This window comes from Scyliorhinus canicula, chromosome 16, assembly GCF_902713615.1.
Source record: "Scyliorhinus canicula chromosome 16, sScyCan1.1, whole genome shotgun sequence".
Taxonomy (NCBI): Eukaryota; Metazoa; Chordata; class Chondrichthyes; order Carcharhiniformes; family Scyliorhinidae; genus Scyliorhinus; species Scyliorhinus canicula.
In genome coordinates, this window is record NC_052161.1 from 141,955,412 (window position 1) to 141,970,336 (window position 14,925).

The 14,925-nt window shown below is 47.5% G+C and overlaps 2 protein-coding genes across 4 annotated transcripts in view; both read left to right on the plus strand.

Annotated features, from left to right (window-relative positions):
• LOC119979727 (coiled-coil domain-containing protein 27-like) overlaps positions 1–11,155 on the plus strand; it is a 49,789-nt gene extending 38,634 nt beyond the window's left edge. For all 3 annotated transcript variants that reach the window (XM_038822309.1, XM_038822308.1, XM_038822310.1), the window contains exons 10-12: positions 1,679–1,891; positions 8,243–8,347; positions 10,908–11,155. In XM_038822309.1, coding sequence (XP_038678237.1) covers positions 1,679–1,891; positions 8,243–8,347; positions 10,908–11,018 — 429 coding nt within the window. In that variant the 3' untranslated portion in view covers positions 11,019–11,155. The remainder of the gene's footprint in view (positions 1–1,678; positions 1,892–8,242; positions 8,348–10,907) is intronic.
• Positions 11,156–13,332: 2,177 nt separating this feature from the next.
• smim1 (small integral membrane protein 1) overlaps positions 13,333–14,925 on the plus strand; it is a 39,936-nt gene continuing 38,343 nt past the window's right edge. The window contains 1 exon segment of the mRNA XM_038774104.1: positions 13,333–13,819. The gene's annotated coding sequence lies outside the window, so the exon portion shown is untranslated.

Consider the following 14,925-nt stretch of genomic DNA (forward strand, 5'->3'; position numbering starts at 1 on the left):
CACCCAGCATCCAACGGGTCGGTGGAATGGGCCATACAGACTTTCAAAAATGTCTTGAAGAAGCAATTACACCGGCTGTTGCACCATCAGCTGGCCAACCTTGTCCTACAATACGCGCCCCTCCCTCACTCTCCCACTCCATCACAGAGATCAGGTCAGCTGAATGGCTTCTGGGCTGCTGCCTCAAAACTCATGGACTTGATCTTTCCAAATTTCGGCGGGGGGGGGGGGGGGGGGGGGGGGGGGGGGGGGGGGATTGTTAGAGACACATCAGGCCTCCCAGAAAAACAAAGGGGTGACAGATCTTTCCAGGTGGTGACGTGGTTCTAGTTCGGGATTTTACCTGGGGCCCACCCTGGGGAGCCTGTCGGATTGTGTTCCTATCTGGACCCATATCGTATATGGTAATGGTCAATGGCAGGACTGTGCGGAAACGCATCGACCACGTGAGGAGCTGGGGTTTGCAACCACCATTCCGGAACAGATGGGTCTAACTGGCTGTTCCAGAGTGGAGCGAGCGGGAATTTCAGAGTCAGCCCCACCAGCAGTCCCGCTGGGAACTGACGAACAGCCTTACAGAGGATGTGGAGTTTCCTGAACCGTCATCTTCCGCAAACGACAAGACTCTGTGAGGACTTGAAGTACCCCAGACAGAGTGACTCTGTGATCAATTCTTTTCCCTTATGTCTCTTGACCTTGCATATAGCTTACTTTGTAAAATGTATTGTGGGGGGGGGGGGGGGGAATGTGGGGGTGTGACCCCTTTAAGGGAGTGGACTTTTCGGTACACGTGATCAGATCGGGACCAATCTCGTGGGAGCATGCGAACCCTGACCAATATAGAGACAGTGTGGGGTTGTGGGAACAGGGACTCAAGCAGTGTTGCTCTGTGCATGTCTGTAGATGCCTTTGCAGAATGTTAATAAACCCTCTTTGTTGTTACTGGAATCCTCCAGTGTATTGTCTCGAGCCACACAGATTTCCATGACAATACGTCACTCGCTTTGTAACTTGGTTGGGGTGTGGCCAACTGATCTAAACTCAAGCATTAGAAAGATGATTAGAGCTGGAAGAGAAGATGCCAATAAGCAGCTCCAGTTTATGGTGCAATTTGTGTTCTGTGAGAGTGATACCAAAGATAAGTTTCCACTAACCTTTCTGCCTTTCCGTTCTAATTCTTTGTTGCCACAAAGAGAAAAGGTGTGGATGTGGAAGTGCCCACACCCTGGATTCTTGTAAAACACAACGAGAGGTTTATTAAGGATGTTGGTCAATATAATCAAGATGGTGATATTCCCAAAACCCGCGCAAACATTCTGCTGACGTCACTACACATCATGTGACACAGAACCAGCAGGAATATATTCCCCGATACATAACTTTCCCTGAAAGGAGAAAAATGGTTTTTGCTTGTTTTTTTTTTAAATTTAGATTAGCCAATTATTTTTTTCCAATTAAGGGGCAATTTAGCATGGCCAATCTACCTACTTTGCACATTTTTGGGTTGTGGGGGCGAAACCCACGCAGACACGGGGAGAATGTGCAAACTCCACACGGACAGTGACCCAGAGCCGGGATCGAACCTGGGACCTCAGCGCCGTGAGGCAGTTGTGCTAACCACTAGGCCACCGTGCTGCCCTTTTGCTTGTTTAAAATGTTGTTTCTGAATTATTTTTAGCTGGTAGCTGGATTGCAGTCAGAGCTGACGATGAAAGCTGAAGAGACAGTGAAGATGAAGACTGAGATTGATCATCTCCAGCTGCACGGTGCTGCTGAGGATGTGAGAAAGAAGCAACTGCAGTTGAATTATGAATATGTTATTGCTCAAGGCGAATCAATGCAGCGGGAACTGCAGGATTTACAAATTGCGTTAAAATTCACTGGGACCAGGGTAAGTGTCTTACACAGGAATTAGGAGCAGGAGGTAGCAATTCAGTCCTTCGAGCCTGCTCCACCATTCAATCAGGTCATGGCTGATCTCTCCCTGGTCTCAAATCCACCTCCCTACCTGCTGTATTCTGCCATATGGTTTTCTGTGTTGGTGTTTGCATTTAGCAAGGCATTGCTTTATTAACATCAGGTTCGACCCATTCAAAAAATAATTTTCAAGTTGGAGGTGAAAAATCATAGAATCATAGAATTTACAGTGCAGAAGGAGACCATTCATCCGTCATGGCTGTATCGGCCCTTGGAAAGAGTACCCTACCTAAGCCTACACCTCCTGCCTATTTCCATAACCCACTTTCCCCAAATCAAAGGTGTAGCAATGGGTACCCGCATGGGTCCTAGCTACGCTTGCCTTTTTATGGGGTATGTGGAACATTCCTTGTTCCAGGCCTATCCGGGCCCCCTGCCACAACTCCTTTACCGATACATCAATGACTACTTTGATGCCGCTTCGTGCCCTCGTCCGGACCTGGAAAAATTCGTCAACTTAGTTTCCAGTTTCCACCCCTCCATCACTTCCGCCTGATCCATCTCAGACATTTCCCTTCCCTTCCTTGATCTTTCTGTCTCCATTTCTGGCAATAGACTATCCACTAATATCCACTACAAGCCCACTGACTCCCACAGCTATCTGGACTACAGCTCTTCACACCCTACACCCTGTAAGGACTCCATCCCTTTCTCTCAACTCCTTCGCCTCCGTCGCATTTGTCCCGATGATGCCACTTTCCAAAATGGTGCTTCAAAAATGTGTTCCTTCTTCCTCAACCGTGATTTCCCACCTACAGTTGTTGACAGGGCCCTCAACAGTGTGCGGTCCATCCCCCCGTGCCACTACATTCACCCCCTCCACTTCCTCCCAGAACAAGGATAGAGTCCCCCTCGTTCTCACATTTCATCCCACCAGCCTCCGTAAGCAAAGCATAACCCTCCGCCAATTTCACCAACTCCAGCGTGATGCCACCACCAAACACATCTTCCCTTCACTCCCTCTGTCAGCATTCCGCAGAGACCGTTCCCTCCGAGACAATCTAGTCCACTCCTCCACCATACCCAGTACCTCTCCCATCACCCATGGTACCTTCCCATGCAATCGCAGAAGGTGTAACACCTGCCCCTTTACCTCATCAATGCTTAACATTCCAGGCCCAAAAACCTCATTCCAGGTTAAGCAGTGTTTCACTTGCACCTCTTTCAATCTGGTCTATTGCATTCGCTGCTCCCAATGTGGTCTCCTCTATATCGGAGAGACCAAACACAGACTGGGAGTTCACTTTGCTGAGCATCTTCGGTCTGTGCACATTCGGGATCCTGACCTTCCTGTTGCTTGCCATTTTAACAAAAGACCCTGCTCCCATGCCCACATGTCTGTTCTTGGCCTGCTGCAATGTTCCAGTGAAACTCAACGCAAACTGGAGGAACAACATCTCATCTTCCGGTTAGGCACGCTACAGCCTTCCGGTCTCAACATCGAATTCAACAACTTCAGATGATCAGCCCCACCTCAACCCATTTGTTTTCATTTCATTTTGACTGTCTTTTACCATTTCTTTCTTTCTTAATATACATTTAATTTTCCCCCCCATCTTTTTTTTTAATAAATGTTTTTATTCACCATTTTCACAATTTCCTCCAACATTTACACCCCACCCACAGACAGTAAAGAGTAACAAATACAAAATCAATCCCCTTAACAATAACAACAATCCCATCCTCCCACCACCCCAAACAACGGCCCACCTCTCAATATATGCATCCAATAAAACAAACCCACAGTGGAAACAAAAAACAAAGGAAAAAGGAGTCCGGGACCGCCCATGGTCACCATAGAGTCAACTCCCTCCATACACCCCCCCCCCCCTCCCCCCCCATACTCAATGCCGACCAACCTCTGAAAGAGTACCGCACGTGATACCCAAGAGTTGTAAACCGCCCCCCCCCCTCCCCTCCAACTACTCCCATCCACTGCCTCTTGTAAAACTCCTCCCCCCAACCTCGGTTCCTTCCCCCCAACTTTCCACCCCGGCTAGACCCCTTGGACCCTGTTCTGCCAGGCTCCGATGGCCGCAGCCCCTCCTCCACCTCACTCCCGTTCACTGACCGGCTTAGACCGGCCAGCGTGGAGGCCCCCGCCCGGGTCCCTTTCCCCCTTGCTCGGCCCTAGGAAAGCCCAGAAATCCCCTTTTAGCACACACCTCGTATATCCACGTACACCTGAAAGAGCCCTCACTTCGAGTGAAAGTCCCATCACTTCCCTTGTCGAAATATATACAACATTGGCTCCTTTAGCCCACACACCCACACGCAGTGAAACAAAAAAGAAGAAAGTACAGTCCTGAGGTTACATCGGCACATGGCCATTTCTCAATTTCTCAGTTCTGCCACAGTCCTTCTGCCTTCGCAAACTCCTCCGCTGCTTCTGCTGTTTCAAAATAAAAGTCCTTGAGCTTAAAAGTCACCCTCAGCTTCGCCGGATATACAATGCCGCTCTGCACCTTGCTAATGTACAGTGCCCTCTTCACCCGGCTGAAAGCAGCCCACCTCCTCGCCAGCTCCACCGTAAAGTCCTGATATACACGTATACCAGCTCCAACTGCACCACCTGCTTCTGCTTGGCCCAGCACAGGACCTTCTCCTTCACACTGTACCTACGGAAGCACAGAGTCACTACCCTTGGCGGCTCACTCGCCTTTGGTACAGGCCTCCATGACCGATGATCCCGATCCAGTTCATATCGGGAGGGATCCTCCCCTCCCCCAATAGCTTCGCCAGCATCGCGGCAAAATACTCAGTCGGCCTCGGCCCTTCAACTCCTTCGGGCAGCCCAACAATCCTCAGATTCTGTCGCCTGGATCTGTTTTCCAGATCTTCCAATTTTCCCTCGCAGATCCTTGTTCACCTCCATCACCTTCCGCATCTCCTTCTCCATCGAGGTAAGTTGATCACCGTGCTGCAATAATGTCCCTTCCACTTCCTTCAGTGCCTCCCCTTGCTCCCGCACCTCCGCCACTGCGCTCGTCACCGCCGTCGTCACCGGGGAAATCGCCTCCTCCACCAGCACAATCAAAACCTCCCTCATCTCCTTCCTCATTGTCTCCATGTATTTTGTAAACTGCCTTTCGAATTCCGCAGCCATCACCTTGGTTATTTCTTCAGCCGTAAGCAATGCGGCCTCCCCTGGTGCTCCAGCCTCCATTTTCCTTGGTGACCCCGTGGTGACCTCTCCACTCCCCAACGGACCCTCAGCTGTCTTTTTCACGGCCGTCTTCTTGCTGATCCTGAACATCCTTTTCTGCTGTGCCCCCTGTGTGGCTCCTACGTGCCTTCTGCCTGCTTTTTCTGCATCCATAGATCCTGGTAGCAGGCTTAAAGCCCCGACAATGCCGTTCCCAAATGGGAGCCCCCCGTTCGCAGCTGCCTCCCGCCCGCCGTCACCGGAAGTCCCCCCCCCCCCCCCCAATCGTATCCATCTTTCCTGCACCTTTCTCCTCTTTGCTTCCCCTTCCCCTCCCCCTACACCTACAGTTCATCCTCTGATGTTAGTTTCTCTGCTGTTTGGCCTTTCACATCTTTTGTTCTCTCTGGGAGCTGCCATTAACACTCTTTCCCCTTGGCTTCTGTGGTCATTAGCATCCGGTTTCCCTGGGTTTCTGTGGCTATGACTCATCTTTCATTCCTACTCCACAGTATAAATATTTCCCACTTTCTCTGTCTGTTAGCTTTGACAAAGAGTCATCGGACTTGGAACGTTAGCTCTTTTCTCTCCCTACAGATGCTGCCAGACTTGCTGAGATTTACCAGCATTTTCCCTTTCGTTCTGTAACCCAGTAACCCATATCAACCTTTTTGGACACTAGGGGCCAATTCACCTAACCCGCATATCTTTGGACTGTGGGTGGAAACTGGAGCACCCGGAGGAAACACCCACAGTCACGGGGAAAACATGCAGACTCCGCACAGTGACCCAAGCCGGGAATCGAACCTGCGACCCTGGAGCTGTGAAGCAACAATGCTAACCACTGTGCTACCGTGCCACCCACTAAATCTGAATATAAAGCTGATGAATTCATTGTTCTCCACAGGTCTGGGTTACATTTTCAAATAATTTTCAGAAAATGGGGATCATAACTGATTTAAAAAGATAACTTTTTAATCATAATCTTTATTACTGCCACAAGTAGGCTTACATTAACACTGCAATGAAGTTACTGTGAAAATCCCCTCATCGCCACATTCCGGCTCCTGTTCGGGTGCACAGAGGGTGAATTCAGAATGTCCAATTCACCTAACGGGAAACCCGGAGGAAACCCACGCAGAAACGGGGAGAACATGCAGACTCCGCACAGACAGTAATCCAAGCCGGGAATTGAACCTGGGACCCTGGAGTTGTGAAGCGGCAGTGCTAACCACTGTGCATCGGGCTGTTCTTGTCATGTTGCATGTTAGACTGACGAGCGTTTTCTAAATAATTGTACCCGTGAGGAGTAAGATTGAACTCTTTTTAGCTCTTCTCTTCCCTCTCCCCCTTTTCAAAACATTTGCATATTTTTTGATCAAGTGTCTTCCGTCTTTTCTAATCTCTTTCATCTGTTTTTCTTCCCACTGTTTTCCTATTTTACGGAGCGATTCTCCGGCCTTGCTCCACAGGCTTAAATTGTGTTCTGACCAGAGACTGTGGGGAGAGGGTTATAACGTGATTTGCATTGGGGAGAACTCATTTTCAGATTCTCCCCGCTTCTGGTTGATGATGTCATTTGGTTCAAGCCAAGGGCGTGAACCAGATTTGCGAATTTAAATTGACTTCAAGCCGAATTCACCAGGCCCCTTCAAATCTCCCACCCATTGATCCAACGTGAAGGCGGCAGGAATCATGACTGGTCTCCAAACACGTAGGCCAGACGTGATGACAACAGTGGGATACTCGGAGGACATTGGAGCCCCTGGGTGCTCAGGGACATGGCTTGAAAGTGGCAAGGTGCCAGGGGCAGTGCCAAGGGATGGGGTGTCGAAAGGGAGCACATGAGGGGTTGGATCTGAGGGGGTCTAAGAGGGACCTGGGGGGGGGGGGGGAGCCTGAAGGGGGAGGAGCCTTTGGCAACCCCATAGCGGGGTGACTCACTCGGGAGGGGTGCCTGATAACGGGGATTAGTGGGGGAGGTCCTGAAGGGTTGCCTTAAGAGCGGAGCACTCTTTAAAAATGGCACCCTGATCTCTGAGGAGCCGATCTTCCCAGCCTCTTTAGGTGCCGCACACCACATTCACGGCATAAATCACCCCAATCTCCGTAAACCGACTAAGCGAGGGTGGTTTGCCATCCGGACCGTGCTGACTCACCCAATGGGAATCGCACCCTCTTTCCCACCGGAGGCCACACATAGAAATGTTTTGGAACAGTTGTGCCAATATTCTTTACAGGTGCCTTGTTCTTGTACAGAGGGCGAGATCTAACGGCTGTTCACGCTGGCAGAATCTTCCAGCCCATTGGCTGGAGGGGTGGGTGTATTCAATGGGAAATTCCATTGACAGCGGCGGGACCACAGGATCCCGTTGCCGGGCCAACGGTGGCTGCCCCCCACCACCGAGAATCTCGCCCAATAGCTGACATTAGTCGCAGTTGATATTTTTTCAGAATCTTTTCTCCATCCCTTTCTGTTCGTACTGGAATTTTCCATTTTAATTGACACTTCTTTTCATCCTAGGGGATGCCCCCTCCCCAAGAGCAGGCTGGCAGACGCGGACAATGTAAAACTGGGAACAATGCGGGTGGCGCTTTGCCCGTTGTCTACCTGCCGCTTCTGGTCTTTTACCAGCGGCAATGTCGAGAGTGACCTATTCACCATGGGGCCAGTCCTCAAGTGGGCAATTCACAACAGGAGTTCATGAATGTCTGGTGGCCTTGATTCTGGATTGGGGCAGTGTACAGGGAAGCTGAGTATTTCCTGTCCAGCCACCCTGTTTTCAGTGGAGTCTCTGACCCCCCCGCTCCCCACCAAGGTAATTCCCCCTCCCCCCACACTGACTGTTCCCACTTACCCCCTGCCCAACCAAAACTGGTCTCCCACACCAACCCTCCTGAATTCCCAATTGGATTTATTAACGATAGTCTTTTCATTTATGACTCCGATCTTCGGGCAGTCCCACAGGTGAAATTTTAGTCTCTCTCCCGACCCTCTCTAACTCTTCCATAACCTCAAAGGCCACAGGAAGACCTGTGAGTAAATCTCCCATAATGACACCAGTAGGATATGCAAGCCTTATTTATTAATTTTACCACATCATTTATGTTTGTATGTAGCTTGAAAGATTCATGAACAAAATAGTGAAAGCTGTTTATACGGCACCTGGAATTGTCCAACCAACAACTCAGATTAGTGATGAGGATGCTCTTGAAGTATTCCAGGTAAGCAGTTTAATTAAATTTGCTCCATTTTAGTTGGCTTAGTCTAATGTTAGCTACTTGCAGTCTTTCACACAAGGCGCACCATTATATCGCCAACAATTTAGATTCAGCTTGCGTTCCCTGACCTGAAAATTTTAACTTCATAATATTTCTGTTAGATTCAGCATATAATGTACCTTGTAGATGGTGGAGAGGCTTTGGGGGAGTCAGGAGTCAGGGTGCTGAATTCTCATTATTGAATTCCGAGCCTCAGATCTGCTCTTATAGGCACAGTATTTTTTGTTTTTAATTTTGAGTACCCAATTATTTTTTTTCCAATTAAGGGACAATTTAGCGTGGCCAATCCACCTAACCTACACATCTTTGGGTTGTGGGGGCGAAACCCACGCAGACACGGGGAGAATGTGCAAACTCCACACGGACAGTGACCCAGGGCCGGGAGTCGAACCCGGGTCCTCAGCGCTGTAGTCTCAGTGCTGACCACTGCGCTGCATGCCACCCTTTATAGCTACAGTATTAATGTGGCTAGTCCAGTTCAGTTTCTGATTAATGGTAACACCCAGGATGTTGACAGTGGGGGATTTAGCAATGGCAATGCCATTGAATGTCAAGGGGCGATGGTTAGGTTCTCTCTTATTGGAGGATGGCCATTGCCTGGCACTTGTATGGCGTGAATGTTACTTGCCACTTGTCAGCCCCAAGTCTGAATATTGTCCAGGTCTTGCTGCATTTGCATGTTGACTATTTCAGTGTCTGAGGAGTCTCGAATGATGCTGGATATTGTGCAACCATCAGCGAACATTCCCACTTCTGATCTTAGTTGGAAGGAAGGTCATTAATGAAGCAGCTGGAAATGATTGGGCCTCGGACATGACCTTGAGGAGTTCCCGCAGTGATGTTTCAGGACCGAGATGATTGACATCCAACAACCACAACCATCTTTCTTTGTGCCGGGTATGATTCCAACCAGCGGAGAGTTTTCTCCCTGATTCCCATTGACTCCAGGTTAGCTTGGACTCCTTGGTGCCATTTTCGGTCAAATGCTGCCTTGATGTTAAGGACAGTCACTCTCACCTCACCTCTGGCATTCAGCTCTTTGTCCATGTTTGAACCAAGGCTGTAATGAGGTCAGGAGCTGAGTGACCCTGGCGGAACCCAACTGAGCATCAGTAAGCAGGTTATTGTTAATACTTGCCGCTTGATAGTACTGTTGATAACACCTTCCATCCCTTTTCTGATGATTGAGAGTAGACTGATAGGACGGTAATTGGCTGGGTTGGATTTGTCCTGTCTCTTGTGGACAGGACATTCTGGGCAATTGTCCACATTTCTAGGTAGATGCCAGTGTTGTAGCTGTACTGGAACAGCTTGGCTAGGGGCGGGGAACGTTCTGGAGCACAAGTCAATTGTGCTATTGCCGGGATACTGCAGTAACCAGTGCCTTCAGCAGCTTCTTGATATCATGTGGAATGAATCGTATTGGCTGAAGACTGACATCTGTGATGCTGGGGACCTCTGGAGGAGACTGAGATGGATCATCCACTCAGCATTTCTGGCTGAAGATTGTTGCGAATACTTCAGCCTTGTCTTTTGCACTGATGTGCTGGGCTCCTCCATCATTGAAGATGGGGATATTTGTGGAGTCTCCTCCCCAGTGAGTTGTTTAATTGTCCACCACCGTTCACGGCTGGATGAGGCAGGGCTGCAAAGCTTAGATCTGATCCGTTGATTGTGGAATTGCTAAACTCTGTCTATTATTTGCTGTTTGGCACACAAGTAGTCCTGTGTTGTAGCTTCACCAGGTTGACACCTCATTTTTCAGTATGCCTGATGTAACTCCTGGCATCCTCTCCTGCACTCTTCATTGAACCAGGGTTGATCCCCTGGCTGGGTGGTAATGGTAGAGTGGGGGATATGCCGGGCCATGAGGTTGCAGATTGTGGTTGAGTAAAATTCTGCTGCTGCTGATGGACCACAGAGCCTCATGGATGCCCAGTCTGGAGTTGCGAGATCTGCTCTGAATCTATCCCATTCAGCACGGTGGTAGTGCCATGGCGCTGTTTATCAACCATTCACTGGGAACAGTTTCTCCTAATTTACTTCATCTGGATCTTGATGATTTTAAACATCTTTATCAAATCTCCTGTTTGTCTTTTCAGCTCTCAGAGGACTGTGACTGTGGTGTTCTCACTGATCGCAGATCCACTCTGATAAATGTTTTCTATACTCCCACTCGAGTCTATATTGGGGCTTACCTCCAGCTTTAGGCACAGAAACCTCAGCATTATAATTATTTGCTTTCACATCTTGGGTTTATGTTTGGGCCAGTTCTGGAATTGTCACATTTCTAGATTGGATATTTTATCTCTCAGCTTCCACTGATTTTCTAGTGATGTGTGGATTTAATGTAACATTATCAGTATCTAAAATATCCAAAACTGACACATAAAGAACAAAGCCTTGGTTGTGTCTTGTGTTTGAACAGATGTTAAGTAGCTACATTGAAAACCAGAATAACAGGGCTTAAATTATTAATACTTAAACTTGTTTTTCCTTTCAGAAAATCTTAGATGACCGCCTCACATTCCATACTATGTTGACCAATTCTGGAATACCCGTCCCACCTCTCCTTGGAGCAGAAAACCCAGACGCACCCCCAAATCCTCTCTAGCAGTTTCAACAGGAGCGAACCACCCAGTCCATGTTTAAATAAGGCGACATTTTTCTGTCGAAGGTGGAAATCCAGTTTGGTACGAACCCTGTGAAGGGAGAGAAAAAAATAAAGAGGACATGAAATTAAGCTCCAAATGCTTTTATTATTTCCGCAAAAGCACAAGTTTGTGAAAGGTTATTTGACTTATGGTAATGCAGACATAATCGCCACGCAGTGATCAGCAAGTTGGTCACCAATCCATTCATGGCAAATTAAATAGCGCCGCCATGTCTGGGATATCTTGTCAGGTGTCCCCAGTGTTACCCCTCCCATTCTGAAGGGTCGTCAGATGGTTCACTGGTCCAGTTATTTTCAACCTCTGTTTGATGACCATAGTGAAAGATCAATAATGTTTAACTAGGGGAGATAGACATAGGACAGATGTCAGAGGTAGATTCTTTACTCAGAGAGTAGTAAGGGCATGGAATGCCCTGCCTGCAACAGTAGTGGACTCGCCAACACTAAACACATTCAAATGGTCATTGGATAGGCATATGGACGATAAGGGAATAGTGTAGAGGGACTTTAGAGGGGTTTCACAGGTCGGCGCAACATCGAGGGCCGAAGGGCCTGTACTGTGCTGTAATTTTCTATGTTCTAGTGCTGGACCATCAGGAAAAAGTATAAATTCCCTCACTTTGCCAAGAGCTCCTCTAATGGTTTTGGTTTTCCTTGTCCAAAATACTGAGGCTGTTGGAAACCTGAAATGCAGAGTAGCTGGGACCACTAAGCCATTCAGGCAACACCTGTGGTGGGAGAAACATGGATAATGTTTCAGGTTGTGTTCTTTGTTTGGAAAACAAAGGTAGTTTTAAGTGGGTTTACTTTGATGTTTCTGTGTCTGGAAGGGCAAAACCTATAGTTATATTCATGCTGGACAAAGATGTTTGTATGTGTGGGGTTGGTTAAGTTTCAACTGTGCTTCTATTGTGCTTAGAAAGGGCTATGGAGTGAAGAATAAATAAATAGGCCAGCAGAGGTATGTGGCCATTGCTTAGCAACCTGAGCCTTGTAATGTAGAGAAGCTTTTAAGTTTTACTTTTAGCTGAATATGAGGGCAGTTGGAGACAGGATCACAGGGAGTGAACATCTCTCACTTCTGCCAGAAGAAAGACTGGACAGGACAGGAGCTGCAAAGAGGCAGGCTTCCTAAAGTACAAGGTACAGTCCAGATAACCAGTGAATTGGGGCAGAAAAAATGTTTAAGATGAATTAAGACAACTGAGACCAAGGTATTGTTTCAGAAGAATTCAGGAAGAGTAAACAAAGTGTTCTGAGTTAAAGAGGCAATCACAGTAACTAGATTTGCAGGTAGATGAAACATTCAATGTCATTTTAATATAGTCTGAGAATCGAAGATTAAAGCAACTGAGAAGTTTGCACAAGAGTCAAGGCAAGGAAATCCTAAAGGGATTGGTGCAAAATCCAAGACTGGATTTACTGTTAAAAGTGGAGTGGAAGGGGCAGCACGGTGGCACAGTGGTTAGCATTGCTGCCTACGGCGCTGAGGACCCGGGTTTGAATCACGGCCCTGGGTCACTGTCTGTGAGGAGTTTGCACATTCTGCCCGTGTCTGCGTGGGTTTCACCCCCACAACCCAAAGATGTGCAGGTTAGGTGGATTGGCCACGTTAAATTGCCCCTTAATTGGAAAAAATTAATTGGATATTCTAAAATTTAAAAAAAAGTGGAGTGGAAAATTTGTTTAAATATGTCATTTGGAAAACCTGGTCTGGATTTTGGAATGCAAATCGTCAAGGGAAAGCATCATAATTATGAGGGACTTTGTGTTAATGAAACCATTGTAGATTACGATGTATTTTGAAATCCAGGTTAATCCAAACTCCTGTGTGTGATTATTAAACTAAGGGGGAGTAAAGGAGCATTGTATTATTATCATTGTATCATTATCATTGTATCATTATCCAATTGTCTCATATTTAATAAATGTTCCCCCACAAAGGGGGTCTTTATTTGGGGGTGGTCTGCTGCATCCTCCACAACCTGGCTGAGGGCAACAGGCCCTGCCACCTACCAGGGTCACCTGAGGAAGAAGAGGAAGATGGGGGCGAAGGAGAAAAGCAGGCAGCTGGCAGCGAGGAATGTTCCTGATCTCCTCACATTGAGGATCCATTGGCTCACACATCGCTATCCTTATTTGCTGTTTTCTCCTGTGTAACTGAGTTATCAGCACAGGGGCAGGTCACTGTTTTTCCCCTTGTAGAGATGGTGGGGGATGGTAGATGTGTGACACTGAGTGATTTAGAAGTTAATAAGTGGCCGAGAAGGGACAGAGGTTGAACACTTTGACCCTAAAGGCATCAGTTTACTGGATTTTGCAATGCATTGCAACACAAACTAACCGACCAGAAAGCCCTGTGCCACACTTTGACTTTCTTCCCAGCTCCGTTTACGCAGCTGACTAACTGAAGAGTGAAGATTTTACTTCTTGCTGCTGCTGTCGGTGGAAGGTGTTTTGGATGATGTAAAAAAAGTTGTGTTGTGTCTTTCACCCACAGAAGGAACCTGCTTCCAGGCTGCTCCACAATCTGTAAACTCCTCCAAGATTTCATTGCACATCCATCGGGAAGCTGTTAATCTGGTACTTCTCTGACTTTCGCAGAACGTTTGAAGTTTCATCAGTTATCAGCAACATTGTAAGGGCTCGGCCAATCTGAACTCCCTGCTTTCAAACTTTGAAGCAATTTCCAACACAGAGAACAGTTTCGTTAGCTGGGTGTTTACCAAATATTGCATTGGGTAAGTTCATCTCTTCACTCTATTTTAAATTCAAACATCTGATGAAATTTCAATGTCAGGCTTGATTTTGTTCTGAAGTTTAGTAATTTCAACACTATTAAGGGTATGGTTGGAATGGAGAAGCGGACCTTAATCATTCATAGAGAAAGGACTTGAGATAAAATGATCTGATTGTCAGAAATAGAACTCAATTTGTGACTTGTGTCACACAAGTTAGTTTTATTGTCCAGGCCAACACTGTTGTATGGGGTTATTCACGTGATATGAAACTATTAGGAAACCATCAGCACTATGTTAATATTTTGTTCACCTACATTATACGAACACTGTGAACTCTACAGAGACTAATACAATAAACTTGAAGTACCTCGCAGCCGGTTTTATGAATTTGATGCTGCCTCACAGTTGAGTGCAAAACTTCATTCTTTATGTGAAGTGCGGGCTTCCCTTCAGTTTTATTGGGGAATGTTCTCTCTTTCTCTCTGTGAGGTGACTGAACCAGGCCATAACCACCACCCCCCAAATCAATTCTTCACAACCAATTGGGGCAGCACGGTATCATAGTGGTTAGCACAATTGCTCCACAGCTCCCAGGTTCAATTCCCGGCTTGGGTCACTGTCTGTGCGGAGTCTGCATGTTCTCCCCGTGTCTGCGTGGGTTTCCTCCGGGTGCTCCGGTTTCCTCCCACAGTCCAAAGATGTGCAGGTTAGGTGGATTGGCCATGATAAATTGCCCCTTAGTGTCCAAAATTGCCCTTAGTGTTGGGTGGGGTTACTGGGTTATGGGGATAGGGTGGAGGTGTGGGGTTGGGTAGGGTGCTCTTTCCAAGAGCCGGTGCAGACTCGATGGGCCGAGTGGCCTCCTTCTGCACTGTAAATTCTATGAAATGAGAGAGGCTGCCGTGCTGGTCTTGCTGGGGTTGAGGGACATTGATTGGAGTTTCTGAAGTTACAGCAGGTTGGAAAGTACTTCATTTACTGCAAAGCACTATGATTGGGAAAGATGCTGTCCCTCTATCCCAAATCCCATAATGTGGAGATGCCGGCGTTGGACTGGGGTGAGCACGGTAAGAAGTCTTACAACACCAGGTTAAAGTCCAACAGAT